The 16401-nt window shown below is 39.2% G+C and overlaps 1 protein-coding gene and 2 long non-coding RNA genes across 3 annotated transcripts; 1 reads left to right on the top strand and 2 right to left on the bottom strand.

Moving 5' to 3' along the window:
• Nucleotides 1–1850: 1850 nt before the first annotated feature.
• LOC115170957 (uncharacterized) lies at nucleotides 1851–2941 on the bottom strand. Its single transcript, XR_003871116.1, has 3 exons — nucleotides 2615–2941; nucleotides 2354–2441; nucleotides 1851–2059 (listed from the first exon to the last, which is right to left on the bottom strand). It is a non-coding gene; the product is annotated as an uncharacterized LOC115170957 (long non-coding RNA).
• A 1336-nt stretch (nucleotides 2942–4277) lies between these two features.
• On the bottom strand, nucleotides 4278–5734 carry LOC115170662 (interferon a3-like). The gene is made up of 5 exons (XM_029726907.1): nucleotides 5585–5734; nucleotides 5359–5430; nucleotides 4723–4875; nucleotides 4482–4580; nucleotides 4278–4364 (listed from the first exon to the last, which is right to left on the bottom strand). Exons 1-5 carry the CDS (start codon nucleotides 5732–5734, stop codon nucleotides 4278–4280), a joined length of 561 nt encoding a protein of 186 aa, XP_029582767.1.
• Nucleotides 5735–7167: 1433 nt separating this feature from the next.
• On the top strand, nucleotides 7168–15433 carry LOC115170958 (uncharacterized). Its single transcript, XR_003871117.1, has 3 exons — nucleotides 7168–7357; nucleotides 15154–15243; nucleotides 15363–15433. It is a non-coding gene; the product is annotated as an uncharacterized LOC115170958 (long non-coding RNA).
• Nucleotides 15434–16401: the final 968 nt, after the last annotated feature.

Here is a 16401-nt window from a genome sequence, read left to right as displayed (position 1 = left end):
TCGGGCCACTCGGGCTGACCCTGGCAGTCGGGCCACTCGGGCTGACCCTGGCAGACGGACCGCTCTGGTGACTCTTGACTGGCGGACAGCTCTGGTGACTCTTGACTGGCGAGGCTGGGCTGACGCACTAGACGTCTGATTCGTGGGGCTGGTACCGGACGTGCCAGCCTGGAGACACGCACCTCCATGCTAGTGCGTATAGCGGGAAACACCGGACCTTAGAGGCGCACTGGCGGTCTTGACCGCAGGGTTGGCATCACCCCTTCCGGCTCGATGCTCACTTCGCCCTGGCACATGCGGGGCGCTGGTACTGTGCCTACAAGCCTGAAAATCCCAGGCCTCACCACAGCCACAACCCCAAAGCACGGGACCTGTCCAGTCTGTCTCTGCCCTACAAGGGTACGGGGAGCTGGCCTGGGGCTCCCATCTCGCCCCGCCAAACAGCCCTTGTGCCCCCCCAAAAAAAATCTTGGGGCTGCCTCTCGAGTTTACTAAACTCTTCCATAGCCCTGGAAACGCTCCTCCTTATCTCTGCCCACGTCCATCCTTCCTCCTCGTTCCTCTGCTGCTTGGTCCTGGTTTGGTGGGTAATTCTGTCACAACTGTCGTCATGGAGAGAAGAAGTGGACCAAAATGCAGCAGAGTTAGTGTTCGTCATCTTGAATTTAATAGAAAGAACACTATAACAAAAACAAACTGAGAAAACCGACAGCCAACAGTCCTGTCAGGTGCAACCACACTAAACAAGAAACAATTACCCACAACCCCAAAGAAAAACACACACTCCTATATAGGACTCCCAATCAAAGGCAACTCAACACACCTGCCTTCAATTGGGAATCCTAATCACCAACACAACCATTCACACACACAAAAACCCTGCCACATGCTGACCAAAACTAATCCAATTGCTCCCTCTGCTGGTCAGGATGTGACACACTTCCACAAGAAATGTTCATTTGTTCGATAAAGTCCATCATTTATGTCCAAATACCTCCGTTTTGTTGGCACGTCCAGAACACTATTCCAAAGGCACGAGGCGGGGGCGCAAATAAATAGACGAAAAGCTCAAAAGTTCCATTACCGTTTGTAGAAAGATGTCAAACAATGTTTACAATCAATCTTTAGGGTATTTTTAACGTAAAAATGAAATAATTTTCCAACCGGACAATAGCGTATTCATTCCAGAAGAAAAAAAGGAACGGCGCGCTCGCGGGCTCGCTAATCACCAAGTCCCTTGTCCTCAGACAGGCCACTGATTGACTGAGCTCCTATTTTCTGCCCAGTAACAGGAGAAGGATGAAAAAACTTTCTGAAGGCTGTTGGCAGCCAATGGAAGCCTTAGGAAGTGCAACATGACCCCTTAGACACTGTAGTTTCGATAGGGATTCAAAAGAAGAACTACAATTCTCAGATTTCCCACTTCCTGGTTGGATTTCTCTCAGGTTTTTACTTGCTATATGAGTACTGTTATACTCACAGACATCATTCAAACAGTTTTAGAAACTATTTATCCAAATCTACTAATAATATCCATATCCTACCTTCTGAGTCTGAGTAGGAGGCAGTTTAATTTGGGCACATTTTTTTCATCCAAAAGTGAAAATACTGCCCCCTATCCCTAAGAGGTTTTAATCCATACATTGGCGTGTGATGTTCAGAACATGTTTTCCCACCAAAAACTTCCAGTGAATTTACAAAAATACTCATCATAAACGTTGACAAAATACATAACAATTATTTTAAGAATTACAGATGCAGAACTCCTTTATGCAATCGCTGTGTCAGATTTTAAAATAGCTTTTCGGCGAAAGCACATTTTTCAATATTCTGAGTACATAGCTCAGCTATTTTGACAGTTCATCCAGCCGAGAAAATACTGCCCCCTATCCCAAACAAGTTTTAAGGCATCCATATAACATTGGGTCAAGACCGCCATTCCAAAGTACATCAGAACATGATAAGACAAAATTCTAGTTTTTTCCTCGGCATCATCTATGTGTCTGTAAAGTGATGTTGGGAAAAAGACTGGGGCATCCTGCTTTGTGATATCTCCTCCCTGGAAAACAACCAATATAGTACGTTAAGTCACGTGTCAAAAACTTCAAGACCAATCAAGACAGACATAAAGTATAACTTATACTGCAAGTACAGTAGGCCTAATGTAGATATACTCTCTTGATCGCTGTCATTATAGCCTTAGCGCCCTTTTACTATGTATATTCAAATATAGGTTAACAGTTTTCTAACACAGATGCTAAACATGAAACATATGACTATTTTACTTGGTTGGTTGTTTTGCTGTCCTTAATACATGCATTCAGTCTCCTCTTACAGTGTGCTGATAACTCACCATCTGGTCCAGCAGGGAAAGGTATTCTGAGCTCAAGTGACCGTAGTGGTGTCGGATCCAGTCACAGCAATGACACACGCTCTGCATACTGCAAATAATAAGACAAATACACGTCCAACTCTGCATTGTATACATTGTAAATAGCAGTTTGTTTCGCTGTTAGTTTTCCAGATGAGTTTGAACATCTTGGCTGTGTTAAGTAGTTTTATGTGGAATTAGGAAAGAGAAAACTGTATGGAGAATTTCCCCTGATCAACCTACCGGAGGAGGGAACTTTCATTTTCCAGACTAGCACATGCAGCAGTATGAATTCCATGCCTGCTCCTTCTCCTGGACGAACAAATCACAGTAAATCTATACACATTCTCCTTTAAATCAGCTTTACATTATAGTTGAACCACAAGATAAGATTATTCCATGTAGATATCGGCTAGACTATTACTATAGCGAGGAAAGACTATTCGCGAGCTTTGCTTTCAACTGCTAATAACTTCGCGTGAACCGATAAAATAAGTCTGATAACAAAATCGTCGAAGTCAAAATAAAACCCAGTTGCAAATTCATAAAAAATAGTCATTCTATCCACATACTGTCCATAATGTCAATACATCCCAACACACACACACACACACACACAAGTAGTGTTTTCTTTGCAGCAATTCGACTGTGAAGGACTGATTCAGGCTGTCTCCCCTGAACACTTGATGTTGAGATGTGTCTGTTTCTTGAACTCTGTGAAGCATTTATTTGGGCTACAATTTCTGAAGCTGGTAGCGCTAATGAACTTATTCTCTGCAGCAGAAGAAACTCTGGGTCTTCCTTTCCTGTGTCTGTCCTCATGAGAGCCAGTTTCATCATTGCGCTTGATGGTTTTTGCGACTGCACTTGAAGAAACGATCAAAGTTCTAGAAATTTCCCGCATTGACTGACATTCATGTCTTAAAGTAATGATGGACTGTCATTTCTCTTTGCTTATTTGAGCTTTTCCTGCATAATATGGACTTTGTCTTTTAGCAAATAGTGCTATCTTCAGTATACCACCCCTACCTTGTCACAACACAACTGATTGGCTCAAACGCATTAAGAAGGAAAGAAATTCCACAAATTAACTTTTAACATGGATCACCTGTTAAATTAAATGCATTCCAGGTGACTACCTCCTGAGGCTGGTTCAGAGAATGCCAAGAGTGTGCAAAGCTGTCAAGGCAAAGGGTGGATACTTTAAAGAAATATAAATTATATTTTGATTTGTTAACACTTTTTTTGGTTACTACATGATACCATATGTGTTATTTCATAGTTTTGATGTCTTCACTATTATTCTACAATGTAGAAAGTTGTCAAAAATATAAGCCCTTAGGAGTGTCCAAACTTTTGACTGGTACTCTATATATATATACTCTGGACTCCGACATATTTCTATCTTTCTTATGTCCATTCTTTTACTTTTAGATTTGTGTGTATTGTTGTGTATTGTCAGATATTACTGCAGTGGTAGAGCTAGAAATACAAGCATATCGCTAAACCCGTTAAAACATCTGCTAAATGTGTGTATGCGGTAAATTACAATTTATGTGATTAAAAACGATTACAGCTGTATAGGACACATTTATTTAATGAAAATATATTTCATTAGTACAATAACAAAAAATTAATATCAGGTTGCATTAAATAAATACAGTATGCAATGGCCTTCATAACAGCAACAACAACAAAAAATGCACGAAAACATTGTTACATTAGGATATGTATAGCCCAAGTCAATCACATAATCAGTATAAAAAATGATTTACTCCACAGAGTTGTGAATACATTACTACACAATAAATAGATACGTCCAAATAGAAAAAAGTAAACGTGTAAATAAATAGTTGAATAAATACATACATAAATAAACAATATGTACACAACACACACATAACGCTCATTGGCTACTTAATGTTGTGTCTAGTCTTTGTAGGTGTGCCAGCACCACTGTCCTGATGTCTTCCCAGCCGCTTGCGCTGTATTCCTGCATAAATGAAATACACTTGTTAAGATTTGAGAATAGACACATGTTGTATCATCATATAAATACATACAGATTTGGTGAATGTACTCTCTTTGTAAGATAAATGGATCAACCTACCTCGCGTTTCAAGTAATTTTTCAGGAACTTGAAGTGAAGGCTCATCTTTTTGTTCACTCTTTTGACATATTTTGATAGTCTACTTTTCATAGACTTTACCTGTTAGAACAAAATACAAATAATTCATTTAATATTATGATTTGATTAACATGTAACCACTTATATTATAATCTAGTAGGATAGTATAATGTTTTTCCTTTTTGCATTAATGTTTAAGAGGTGAAAATCACAAATGACATACGCATTGGTCCAGCTCCGAGGTCTGTCGATAGAGGTCATTCATAAACTTGTCAACTCCTTTCTGGTCCCAGGCGGTGGACTCATATTTACCACTGCTGTACAATTTCTTTATAGCGTTCAGAGTATGCGAAATGAAGGCCATCTGTTCCTCAGCCTAGAAGAAGAGTGAATTGTATTAGTATATGCCTTGTGAATTGAGGGCAAATATCAGAAAATTATAGCAAATTGCATATTCGTTATAACCTAATTATATACAGTGCATTCGGGAAGTATTCAGAATCCTTCACTATCTGCACATTTTGTTACGTTACAGCCTCATTTTGAAATTGAATAAATATGATTTCTCTCATCAATCTACACACAATAACCCATAATGACCAAGCCAAAACATGTTTTTACACATTTTTGCTAATTTATTCAAAACAAAAAACAGTTTTTGCTTTACCATTATGGGGTATTGTGTGTAGATTGATGATGATTATTTATTTATTTGTAACCAATTTTAGAAATGATCTGTAACGTAACAAAATGTGGAAAAGGTGAAAGGGTCTGAATACTTTCCGAATTCAGTGTTTATTCCAATCTCAGAAAGAAAGCTTATGGATAGAACAAAACCTTTTTTATGCATATTTCTTACCTTGAAATTATTGACTTGTCTGTATTGTTTGTCAGGGAAAGTGATCTGAGGATCTCGAGAGACTTCATGACCCTGAGATGCCAAAAATGTAAACAAAAATTGCATTATTATTACTGTAGCAAAAGGAGTCAGGTAATTTAAATGAATCGTAGCAGCTCATGAAATGTTGAAAAGATGACAAGAGCTCAATGACCAGGAAGTGAATAAACATGACACTATATCCTACCATTTTCTGAAGCATCGTTATGGTGTTGTTGCTGAACACTTGGAACATGCTCGGAGACCGAGGCAGTGTCCTCATCCACGTGCATCCGATGGTTTTATTCCAGGTGCAAATCGTCATGACCAAGCACATCCAAAAGCTGATTGAACCCATTTTAGCGTAGATAAACTGTAGTTCTCGTTCTGTCCGCAATCAACGTTAATGCCCTTCCGAAAGACAGCCTACTTCGTCTAATTCCGACAAAAGTAAGTCTTCCGCAACGGATAAAGAGATAACGTGTTCTTCCTGACTGATCAATTTCTAGAATACACAAGTTCTGCCATGCTCCAACCTGTGTCGATCCTTTATACAAAGAGTCTGCAAGGTATTCCAAAAGTGAAAGGTGGAAGTTCCCTTACACTTTCATACCTGAGTGTTGTTTTACGTCTGGAGAAAATGCAGGGAAAGGACAGGTGCATCGCTCGAAGAATTGTTACATCTTGAGTTATTTGCTGTTTTATCTTGAAATATTGGCCTTTCAACCAGGATATTTTTTATAAAAAATAAACATGTGAATCCATCGGACTATGGCCTAAATAAATATCACCATATAGAAACATTTTTGTTTTTCTTTTCACTTCGAAAACCACAGTATTTAATGTTTGAAAACGCAACACCTTTTCATTTGTACACAGCAACTTTGGTGTCAACTACGTTGTAACCACCTGCTTAAAGGGTAATTGTGGTTTGTGGACCCCAACTGCTTATGTAAAGATACAGATCAACCTTGTATGGGTTGTATGAATTACACACTCAACATGACTTTATAACGTTTTAGAAACAGGTTTGGGTGGTCTGAAATATGTTGGTAGACACCCTTCTATATGCTCCCGGATTTCAGAAAAAGACACTGCTATCCTATGAAGTGCACAGACAGTATAGACCTTGGGAATACTGCTTCAATTGGAGCCTATATTGCGGGGGCTTTTGAATCTGGGCCTATAGACATGTGTGTGTAAGATAGGTCTTTCACGTAGATCATCTGTCAAAGTATTCAATATTCTTGTCTTTAATGGACTTGTAAATACATATTTTATTTATTCATCCAGTTATGTAAGTTAATGGGACCTCTGCAACTATTACCTTTCCTCTCCAGAGACTGAAGAGTAGAGGCTTGGTTTGAAGAGCGATTGGTATAGTCCATTGAACTAATATTCAAATGATTATAATAATTATGTTGCATAATATCCAGTATTGTCACATCCTGACCAGTGAAAGAGGTCATTTGCCATAGTAGAGTGGTCAGGGCGTGGCGTTTGTTTTTTTTAGGTATTTTGGGTTTTCTGTTTCTATGTGGGTTTGTTCTAGTTATCATTTTCTATGTGTTGGTTTTCATGTTCGGCCGGGGATATGGTTTCCAATCAGAGGCAGGTGTCTTTCGTTGTCTCTGATTGGAAGCAATACTTAGGCAGCCTGTTTTTCCTTTGGGGCTGTGGGTAGTTGTTTTCCGTTTTAGTCTTTGTACCTGACGGGACTGTGTTGGTCGTTTTTGTTATTTTGTCAAGTGTCATCATTAAAAGATTGAAAATGAGCACTATCCACGCTGCATCTTGGTCTCCATTTCACGACCCCTGTGACAGAACTACCCACCACCAACGGACCAAGCAGCGTGCATTCTCGGGGAGGAAGAGCAGGACCCAGCAGTATGGTTCTGAGGAGTGGACCTGGGAGGAGATCTTAGATGGGGCAGGACCCTGGACAAGCGTCTTGGTCTCCATTTCATGACCCCTGTGACAAGTATGTACTTTGTATTATTAATAACTATACGAATAAACTATTTTACAGTAATATGATGCCACAGTCATATGATTTACTGTCTAGAAGTGTATTCTAAAGGCGTTTATTGTTTTTCATTGAAGATTATGTTGCAATGGAATTATGCGGAGTAATTTTACATTTAGGATAACATTTCATGGAGAAATTCGTCTTCATTCATCGGTTGATTCACATCACACATTTTTATATAAAATATATAAAAATATTTATATAAAATATATTGTATAAAATATAAGCTGTGTGTGTGGTGTGTGTGTTTGTTAAAATATTATACACACTCTTAGAAAAGGGTTCTATATAGAACCTTCAGGGGTGCCATATATGAAGCAATTAATAAAACCCTTTTTGGTTCAATCTAGAACCTTTTTTCCTAAGAGTGCGTGGTAATTTGCGGCAACATGGAGGAATAACATAAACACATAGGATTGTCATAATTAATATATTTAACAAAATTACTTATAAAACATGCTTTAATAAACTTTTATGCAAAATGTAAGTACAATATGCTACCATGACACGTGTTTTCTTGGCATTTTTTTTTTTATTTCTTCTGAAAATGTCTCAGGATGCCGTCTATTTCAACTCTCAAGGCCTCCCGTGCGCACTAACTGATTTTTCTTTAGACAGGCATAGATCAGGTGAGGTTAATAAATAATCCCTAACTCCTTAATATTTTGAGTATGGTCAAGTATGGTAATTCATCTCTAGATCGTGTATAAAAGCAACCAGACACTGCAAATATATCGCCATCCTTCCTAAATGAGCTGTGGGAGTGAATGGAAACTCAGGAATGTCACTCTGAGGCTAAAGATGATTTTAAAATAGCTACAGTGTGTATTGGCTGAGCTGATAGAAGACTCTGCATGGATCAACACCATTGCATTCACTCCACATTACAGGCCTGAATGACAAAGGGAAAATATGTAAACCTATTCAAAAATAACTCATTCTAAAACATCCATTCGGGTTGCAACATGGCTGTTAAGTAATATTGCAAGACAACATGACAAATTAATTAACTTTTGTGCCTAAATAAATTTCCCTCATTAAAATGCAAATCATTTTATAACATTTTTGACATGCGTTTTTCTGGATTTTTTTGTTGTTATTCTGTCTCTCACTGTTAAAATAAACCTACCATTTAAAATTAAAGACTGATCATTTCTTTGTAAGTGGGCAAACGTACAAAATCAGCAGGGGATCAAATACTTTTTTCCCCCACTGTAAGTCCCGCTATGCCCTCAGACGAACCATCATACAAGCAAAGCGTCAGTACAGGATTAAGATTGAATCCTACTACACCGGCTCTGACGCTCGTCGGATGTGGCAGGGCTTGAAAACTATTATGGACAACAGAGGGAAACCCAGACCCGAGATGCCCAGTGACGAACTAAATGCCTTTTATGCTGCTTCGAGGCAAGCAACACCGAAGCATGTACTAGAGCACCAGCTGTTCTGGATGACTGTGTGATAATGCTCTCGGTAGCCGATGTGAGCAAGACCTTTAAACAGGTCAACATTCACAAAGCCGCAGGGCCAGACGGATTACCAGGACAGGTACTCAAAGCATGCGCGGAACAACTGGTAAGTGTCTTCAATGACATTTTCAACCTCTCCCTGACCGAGTGTGTAATAGCTACATGTTTCAAGTAGATCACCATAGTCCCTGTGCCCAAGGAAGCGAAGGTAACCTGCCTAAATGATTACCGCCCCGTAGCACTCACGTCGGGAGCCATGAAGTGCTTTGAACGGCTGGTCATGTCTCACATCTCGCATCCTCCCAGATACTCTAGACCCACTCCAATACGCATATCGCCCCAACAGATCCACAGATGACGCAATCTCAATCGCACTCCACACTGCTCTTTCCCACCTACAAAAAAGGACACCTATGTGAGAATGCTATTCACTGACTACAGCTCAGCGTTCAACACCATAGTGCCCACGAAGCTCATCACTAAGCTAAGGACCCTGGGACTAAACACCTCCCTCCGCACCTCCCTCCGCAACTGGATCCTGGACTTCCTGATGGGCCTCCCCCAGGTGGTAAGAGTAGGCAACAAAACGTCTGTCACGCTGATCCTCAACACTGGGGCCCCTCAGGGGTGTGTACTTAGTCCCCTGCTGTACTCCCTGTTCACCCAAAAACTGCGTGGCCAAACACGACTCCAACACCAATATTAAGTTTGCTGATGACACAAAGTGGTTGGCCTGATCACCGACAACGATGAGACAGCCTATAGGGAGGAGGTCGGAGAACTGGCAGTGTGGTGCCAAGACAATAACCTCTCCCTCAATGTGAGCAAGACAAAGGGCTGATCATGGACTACAGGAAAAGGTGGGCCAAGCAGGCTCCCATTAACATCTACGGGGCTGCAGTGGAGCGGGTGGACAGTTTCAAATTCCTTGGTGTCCACATCACCAGCAAACTATCATGTTTAAAACACTCAAAGACAGTCCTGAGAAGGGTACGACAAAACCTTTTCCCCCTCAAGAGACTGAAAAGATTTGGCATGGGTCCACAGAACCTCAAATGTCTACAGCTGCACCATCGAGAGCATTCTGACCGGTTGCATCACCGCCTGGTATGGCAACTGCTCGTTATCTAACCATAAGGCGCTACAGAGAGTAGTTGGTACGGCCCAGTACATCCCTGGGGCAAAGCTTCCTGCCGTCCGAGACCTATATGATAATAGGCACTGTCAGAGGAAAGCCCATAAAATTGTCCGAGACTCCAGTCACTCAAGTCATCGACTGCTTTCTCTGCTACCGGACAGCAAGTGGAACCAGAGCGCCAAGTCTAGGACCAAAAGGCTCCTTAACAGCTTCTACCCCCAAGCCATAAGACTGCTGAACAATTAATCAAATGGCCACCGTGCTATTTACATTGACACCCCCTCCTCCATTTGTTTTGTACACTGCTGCTACTCTCTGTTTAATATCTATGCATAGTCACTTCAGACCTACCTACATGTACACATTACTTCAACTAACCTGTACCCCTGGTACCAGTACCCCCTTATTGTTGTTTTATTGTGTTGCTTTTAATAATTTTTTACTTTTGTTTATTTGGTAAATATCTTCTTAACTCTTCTTGAACTGCACTGTTGGTTAAAGGACTTGTAAGTAAGCATTTCACGGTAAGGTCTACGCTTGTTGTATTCTGTGCATGTGACAAATAAAGTTTGATTTGAAATATCATACCCCATCTCCAGAAAGTGCAAACCTCGGCAGTTACTGTAATGCTGAGAGGTTAGCATGTCATGGGGGTATGATATTTGTGCGTCTTTAACTTTCTCACTAATCATTATTCACGATTCATTCAGGATTGCTGTAATCCTGTCAGATCCGGTCTGTTTGTTTGCCATGGTGCTGAAAGGTCTACTTCTCTTGCCTCCACTGCGGACGCATTTTAAAGGTTTCCCAGCCATTTTACACAGGTTGTGTGATATCATCAGTGAGTCTTCAAGTTAAGACACAACAACACTGTGTGGCATTATCACGACTAAGGACATTTTTATTAGGCCTATATGTAAATATGTTAGATTGAAATAGATTTCAGCTGTTAGAGGTCACATTTATTTAATTAAAATGTATTTAATCCTTACAATAACAAAATCATGTTGCAATAATAAATACAGTATACAATGGCCTTCATAAATACAAAAATCACTGCATGAAAACATTGTTACATTTTCTACAGCCTAAAAATACCTAGCACATAATTCATTATTCAGTATAAAATGTGTTTTACTTCGCAGAGTTGTGAATACACATAATAAATAAATAAAACATATATAATAAATAGTTGAAAAAATAGACGTATAAATAAATCATCTCTACACACACACGAGGCTCATTGGTTAGTCAATTGGTATCGTGACTAGTCTTAGCATGTGTGACATCACCACGTTCCTTATGTCTTCCCAGCCGCTTGCGCTGTATTCCTGCATGAACGAAACGCACATGTAATATTTTAGAATAGACACATGTTGTGTCAACACATATGAATATATCCCTACTTGGTGAATGTACTCTCTTGGTAAGACTAATTGACCTACCTCGCGTTCCAAGTAATTCTTCAGGATTTTGAAGTGAAGGCTCATATATTTGTTCACTCTTTTGACAGATGTTGATAGTCCAGGTTTTATAGTCTTTACCTGTTGGAACAAAATATAAAGTAATTCATGTTATATTATGATTCGTTTAAATCACATTATATGGCAATCTAAAATTATAGGATAATGTTTGCCTTGTTGCATTAATGTTAAGAGAAAATCACAAATCACATAGACTTACGCATTGGTCCAGCTCCGAGGTCTGGCGATGCAGGCCAATCATAAACTCGTCAACTACTTTCTGGTCCCAGGCGGTGGAATCATATTTACCACTGCTGTACAATTTCTCTATAGCGTTCAGAGTTTGCGAAATGAAGACAATCCGGCCGTTATCCTAGAAGAGTGATTTGTATTAGTACATGCCTTATGAATATCAGAAAAGTATAGAAAATTGCGTATTCGTTAAAAACGAATTATATGGCCTACACTCTTAGAAAAAACGTTGAACCAAAACCTTTTTTAAAATAGTGTAGTCTATGCATATATCTTACCGTGAAATTATCGACTTGTCTGTATTGCTCGTTAGGGAAAGTGTTCTGAGATTTCCGAGAGACCACATGACCCTGTGATGCCAAAAAATAGAAACAAATGATTGCAATATTATTATTGTATACATATAGGAGTAACTGAATCAAATGAAACACAGCAGCACATGAAATGTTGAACAGATGACAACTGCTCAATGACCAGGAACAACTAAATAAACATGACCCTATATCCTACCATTTTCTGAAGCATCGTTATGGTGCTGTTGCTGAGCATTTGGAACATGCTCGGAGACCGAGGCAGTGTCCTCATCCACCTGCAACCGATGGTTTTATTCCAGGTGCAAATCGTCAGGATCAAGCACATCCAAAAGCTTATTGAACCCATTTTATCGTAGGTCTACTGTAGTTCTGTCTGTTCACTATCAACCGAGGTGCAAAATTAGGCACACTTCAGAAAGACAGCCTATACTTTGTAGAATTCCTAAAAAGAAGACGTTGTCCTCAAAGGATAAAGAGATAAAGTGTTCTTCCTGATCGATCCACTTCTCGAAATCCAGAGTTCTGTCATGCTCCAATCTGTGTCGATATTTTATACAAAGATGTTGAACGGTGTTCCGAAAGTGAAAGGTGGAAGTCCCAGTAGACAGGCGCTTTCATACCTGACAGTATATCTTTCGGCCTGGAGACAACGCACGGAAAGGACAGGTGCATCTCTCGAAGACTTGTTAAAACCTTAACTCATTTCTTATTTTATTCTGAAATATTGGATTACCAACCAGGAACATGTTTGAGATGAAAAACATTTACTTGTGAATCCATTTTAGTCAGACGACAGCTTCAATTAATATGCATTTATTTGCAAACATTTCGTTGTCCTTTCACTTCGGAAACAAAAGCGTTTAAATCTCGTCTTCGCAATCGCAACACCTTTTTCATTTACACCCGGAAACTATGGTATCCAACTACGTTGAAACCATTTCTGGACCTCAACTTCCTATTTAAAGATACATTTCAACGTTGTATGGGTTACATCAATTAAACACTCAACATTAGTTTATTTCGTTTTAGAATCGGGTTTAAGTGGCCTGATTTATTTTGGTAGACCCGCTCCTTTATTCTCCCGGTTTTCAGAATAAGACGCTCGTAGCCTATGCAGCTCACAGGCAGTATAGACCTTGACATAAGTGCTTACCTTGACATAAGTGCTTAAATTGGAGCCTTTTGAATCTGGGCCTACAGGCACTTGTGAGTAAAATATAGGTCTATCACATAGATCATTTGTCAAAGTATTCCATATTGGTGTGTTTTTATTGGACTTTTATTGGACTTCTATCCAGATATGTGTGTTGATGTTACCTCTACATCTGTTGTCTTTCCACTATAGAGACTGAAGAGTAACAGCATGAGTAATACAGGTTAGCATTGCTATACTCCATTGAACTAACATTCAAACAACATTAATATCAATATCCATGTGATTACATGACTAAAAATAGTATAAATAATCACAATTGTGTACCAATTTACAGTTTAACAAATGAAACATAACCAAGAACGTACACATTCCGAATAGGTCATATTTTGTGGAGCAAGAAGGTCTTTGAGCTCCCTGAGTTTGATGGAATTCCATTTCACAAGTGTTAGGTTTTGTTGGAAGAGCTCGCTGGCTAGTTGAAACGCAAGTCTCAGTGTCCAAAGCTTTTCCCCCTCCTGTAATCACAATAACACCCCGTGTAACCATGTGATTGAACAAGACTAACACAGAAATTGTATCCACTCATGATCTCCTGAGCATCACCTCTAATGAAAGCGTTGGACGTTGGACCCTTAACCTTTCCGCCTCTGGGATACAGCCTCTTGGTCTCCTCTCCTACACCACACACAAAATACACCACATCTCAATAAAACTACTGAATATATGAATGAATCAAACTTCAATAATCTATTTTTAAACTAGAATAAATAACTTGTGATATCACAGTATATATGCTACAGCCAATATTCAGAGCCATATTTCTAAATATGTCTCTGCCTATATGGTCAATTTGTAACAGGTTAAAGAAATTGACGGACCATGGAAAGATCATTGAGGGTCTGGCGAGTTTGAGAAAGATAATACATTTGCTCCTTTTGGTCACTGCATTTAGCATACACAACCGGGTAAAGAACAATTACACACAGAAGATGTACCACAAAGGACAAGTTAAGAGTGGCCATGTGTCCGGTGAGTTGATAAATCCCTGAACACTACTTCTAAACGTTGGGCTACCTGCCCTACCTTCATAGCCTCCCTCATTGATATGCCATGGATGAGGTAATATGTAAAACAAGGAAAGTTCAAGTGGGGAAAGTGAAAGAGCATTGAAAATTCCATTCCTTCACCTTGCATAGCTGTTGACGACATTTTGCGTTCTTGTCTTCTGTGTGCAGATACACAAGGCCCTTCAAGCAATGTACTTTCAATACAGTAGCCTATCTATTTTTGTAGTTCAATGTTATATTTATCGAGTAGGCTTGATAGCCTACGGTACAAGCGTTTAAAGGCATACTTTTTCTATCCTCTCCCAAGGGATGGAACGTGTAACTAATTGCATAGCTACTCTGTTACAGAAAGAAGAACACGATGATAATAGTTGGACTCCACACAGCTGCTCCACTGCAGTTATCTTAATGTACTACATGTAGCCCACATGGCATTTCATTATTTGTTGTAAAACAAAGTGACATTGGAATATAAAAAGGCAAATCAAACAATTTCTTGTGGACCTGATTTATTATTAAGAGCTAGATACAATGTCATGAAGGTGTTTTATTACAGTTTCTACAGGCCAAATAAAATAACATGAACAATGACGCTCAGTGCTCACTGTCAGCGAGCTGCTATACAGATTAAAGTCCTTTGTTATTTTGTATAACTGCACGTGGGACAGGGTCATGACTAGAAGGGATCCAGCTCTGGCCAAATTAACGTCAGATTTGACTTTTCGTAGGAGATTAACCCGAAATTACGCAGCAGGTTAGGATAATTATCGTAGCAGGTTAGGATTATTAGGTTAACTGTAACTTGTTACACAATTATGATTATTTATACTATTATTATTCATGTAATCACGTGGATATTGATATTAATGTTTGTTGTTTACAACTTCAGGTCAGAGACATGTGTCTGCGTCAAAACCTTCTGATTGGTGATATGGTTAAGAACTACTTCAAACAGGTGGACGACTTTCTTTCACGTGAGGTAAAGCATCTCATAGGTTGCATTTTATTGAGAGGGAGGAGTGGGCCTAGTCTATACCTATGGTGTATAATGTATTCTTTTCACCTATTACATATTTGTTTGTCGTTTTTGTATTTCAGCGTTTCAGCTTGTGCTCATGGGAGGTCGTGAGAGCTGAAATGGGGAGCACTCTGAGGGATTTTTTTTACAAGAAATAAAAAATGCCAAGAAAATGACTTAGTTCATTTTTGCAAAACGTGTAATTTTGTTGAAAAAATTAAATGTGCCACTTTAAGCTTTATTTATTTGTTTATGTTATTTCTCCGTGTTGCAACTAATTTCCATGTAGGTTATAGTATTAAAATAAAGATACAAACACGCCTTACGTTGGTTGAAATTGTGTTCGCAATTTTGTAAAATTCTGTGGTGTGATGCATCCTTGAAATACAACGACTTTTTCATTTAAATGTTTTCCTAAATGAGATGTTATTCCTACTAACAATTACTTATCAACACCATCTTCAATGAAAAACAATAAACTCCTTTACAATACTCTGAATTCCAGCCATACTTTCCCGCCCTTTAAGACATCATCATATCACTGTAAAACATTGTTGATTCGGATAGTTATTAATTCTATCAAGTACACATTTACTGGATACCATGCAGCATAATTATAACTCCACATTCTGAATGTTAGTTCAATGGAGTATAGCAATGCTAACCATGCTGTTACTCTTCAGTCTCTATAGTGGAAAGACAACAGATGCAGATGTGATAGACCTATATTTTACTCACAAGTGCCTGTAGGCCCAGATTCAAAAGCACCCGAAATATAGACTCCAATTTAAGCACTTATGTCAAGGTAAGCAGTATTGTCAAGGTCTATACTGCCTGTGAGCTGCATAGGCTACGAGTGTCTTATTCTGAAAACCGGGAGCATAAAGGAGCGGGTCTACCATCATAAATCAGACACCTTAAACCCGTTTCTAAAACGTTATAAAGTCATGTTGAGTGTGTAATTCATACAACCCATACAAGGTTGATCTGTATCTTTACATAAGCAGTTGGGGTCCACAAACCACAATTACCCTTTAAGCAGGTGGTTACAACGTAGTTGTAACAAAGTTGCTGTGTGCAAATGAAAAGGTGTTGCGTTTTCAAACATAAAATACTGTG

This window comes from Salmo trutta, chromosome 32 (genome assembly GCF_901001165.1).
Source record: "Salmo trutta chromosome 32, fSalTru1.1, whole genome shotgun sequence".
Lineage (NCBI taxonomy): Eukaryota > Metazoa > Chordata > Actinopteri > Salmoniformes > Salmonidae > Salmo > Salmo trutta.
The sequence above is the reverse complement of the archived record's forward strand: the minus strand, read 5'-3'. Positions and strand labels throughout refer to the sequence as shown.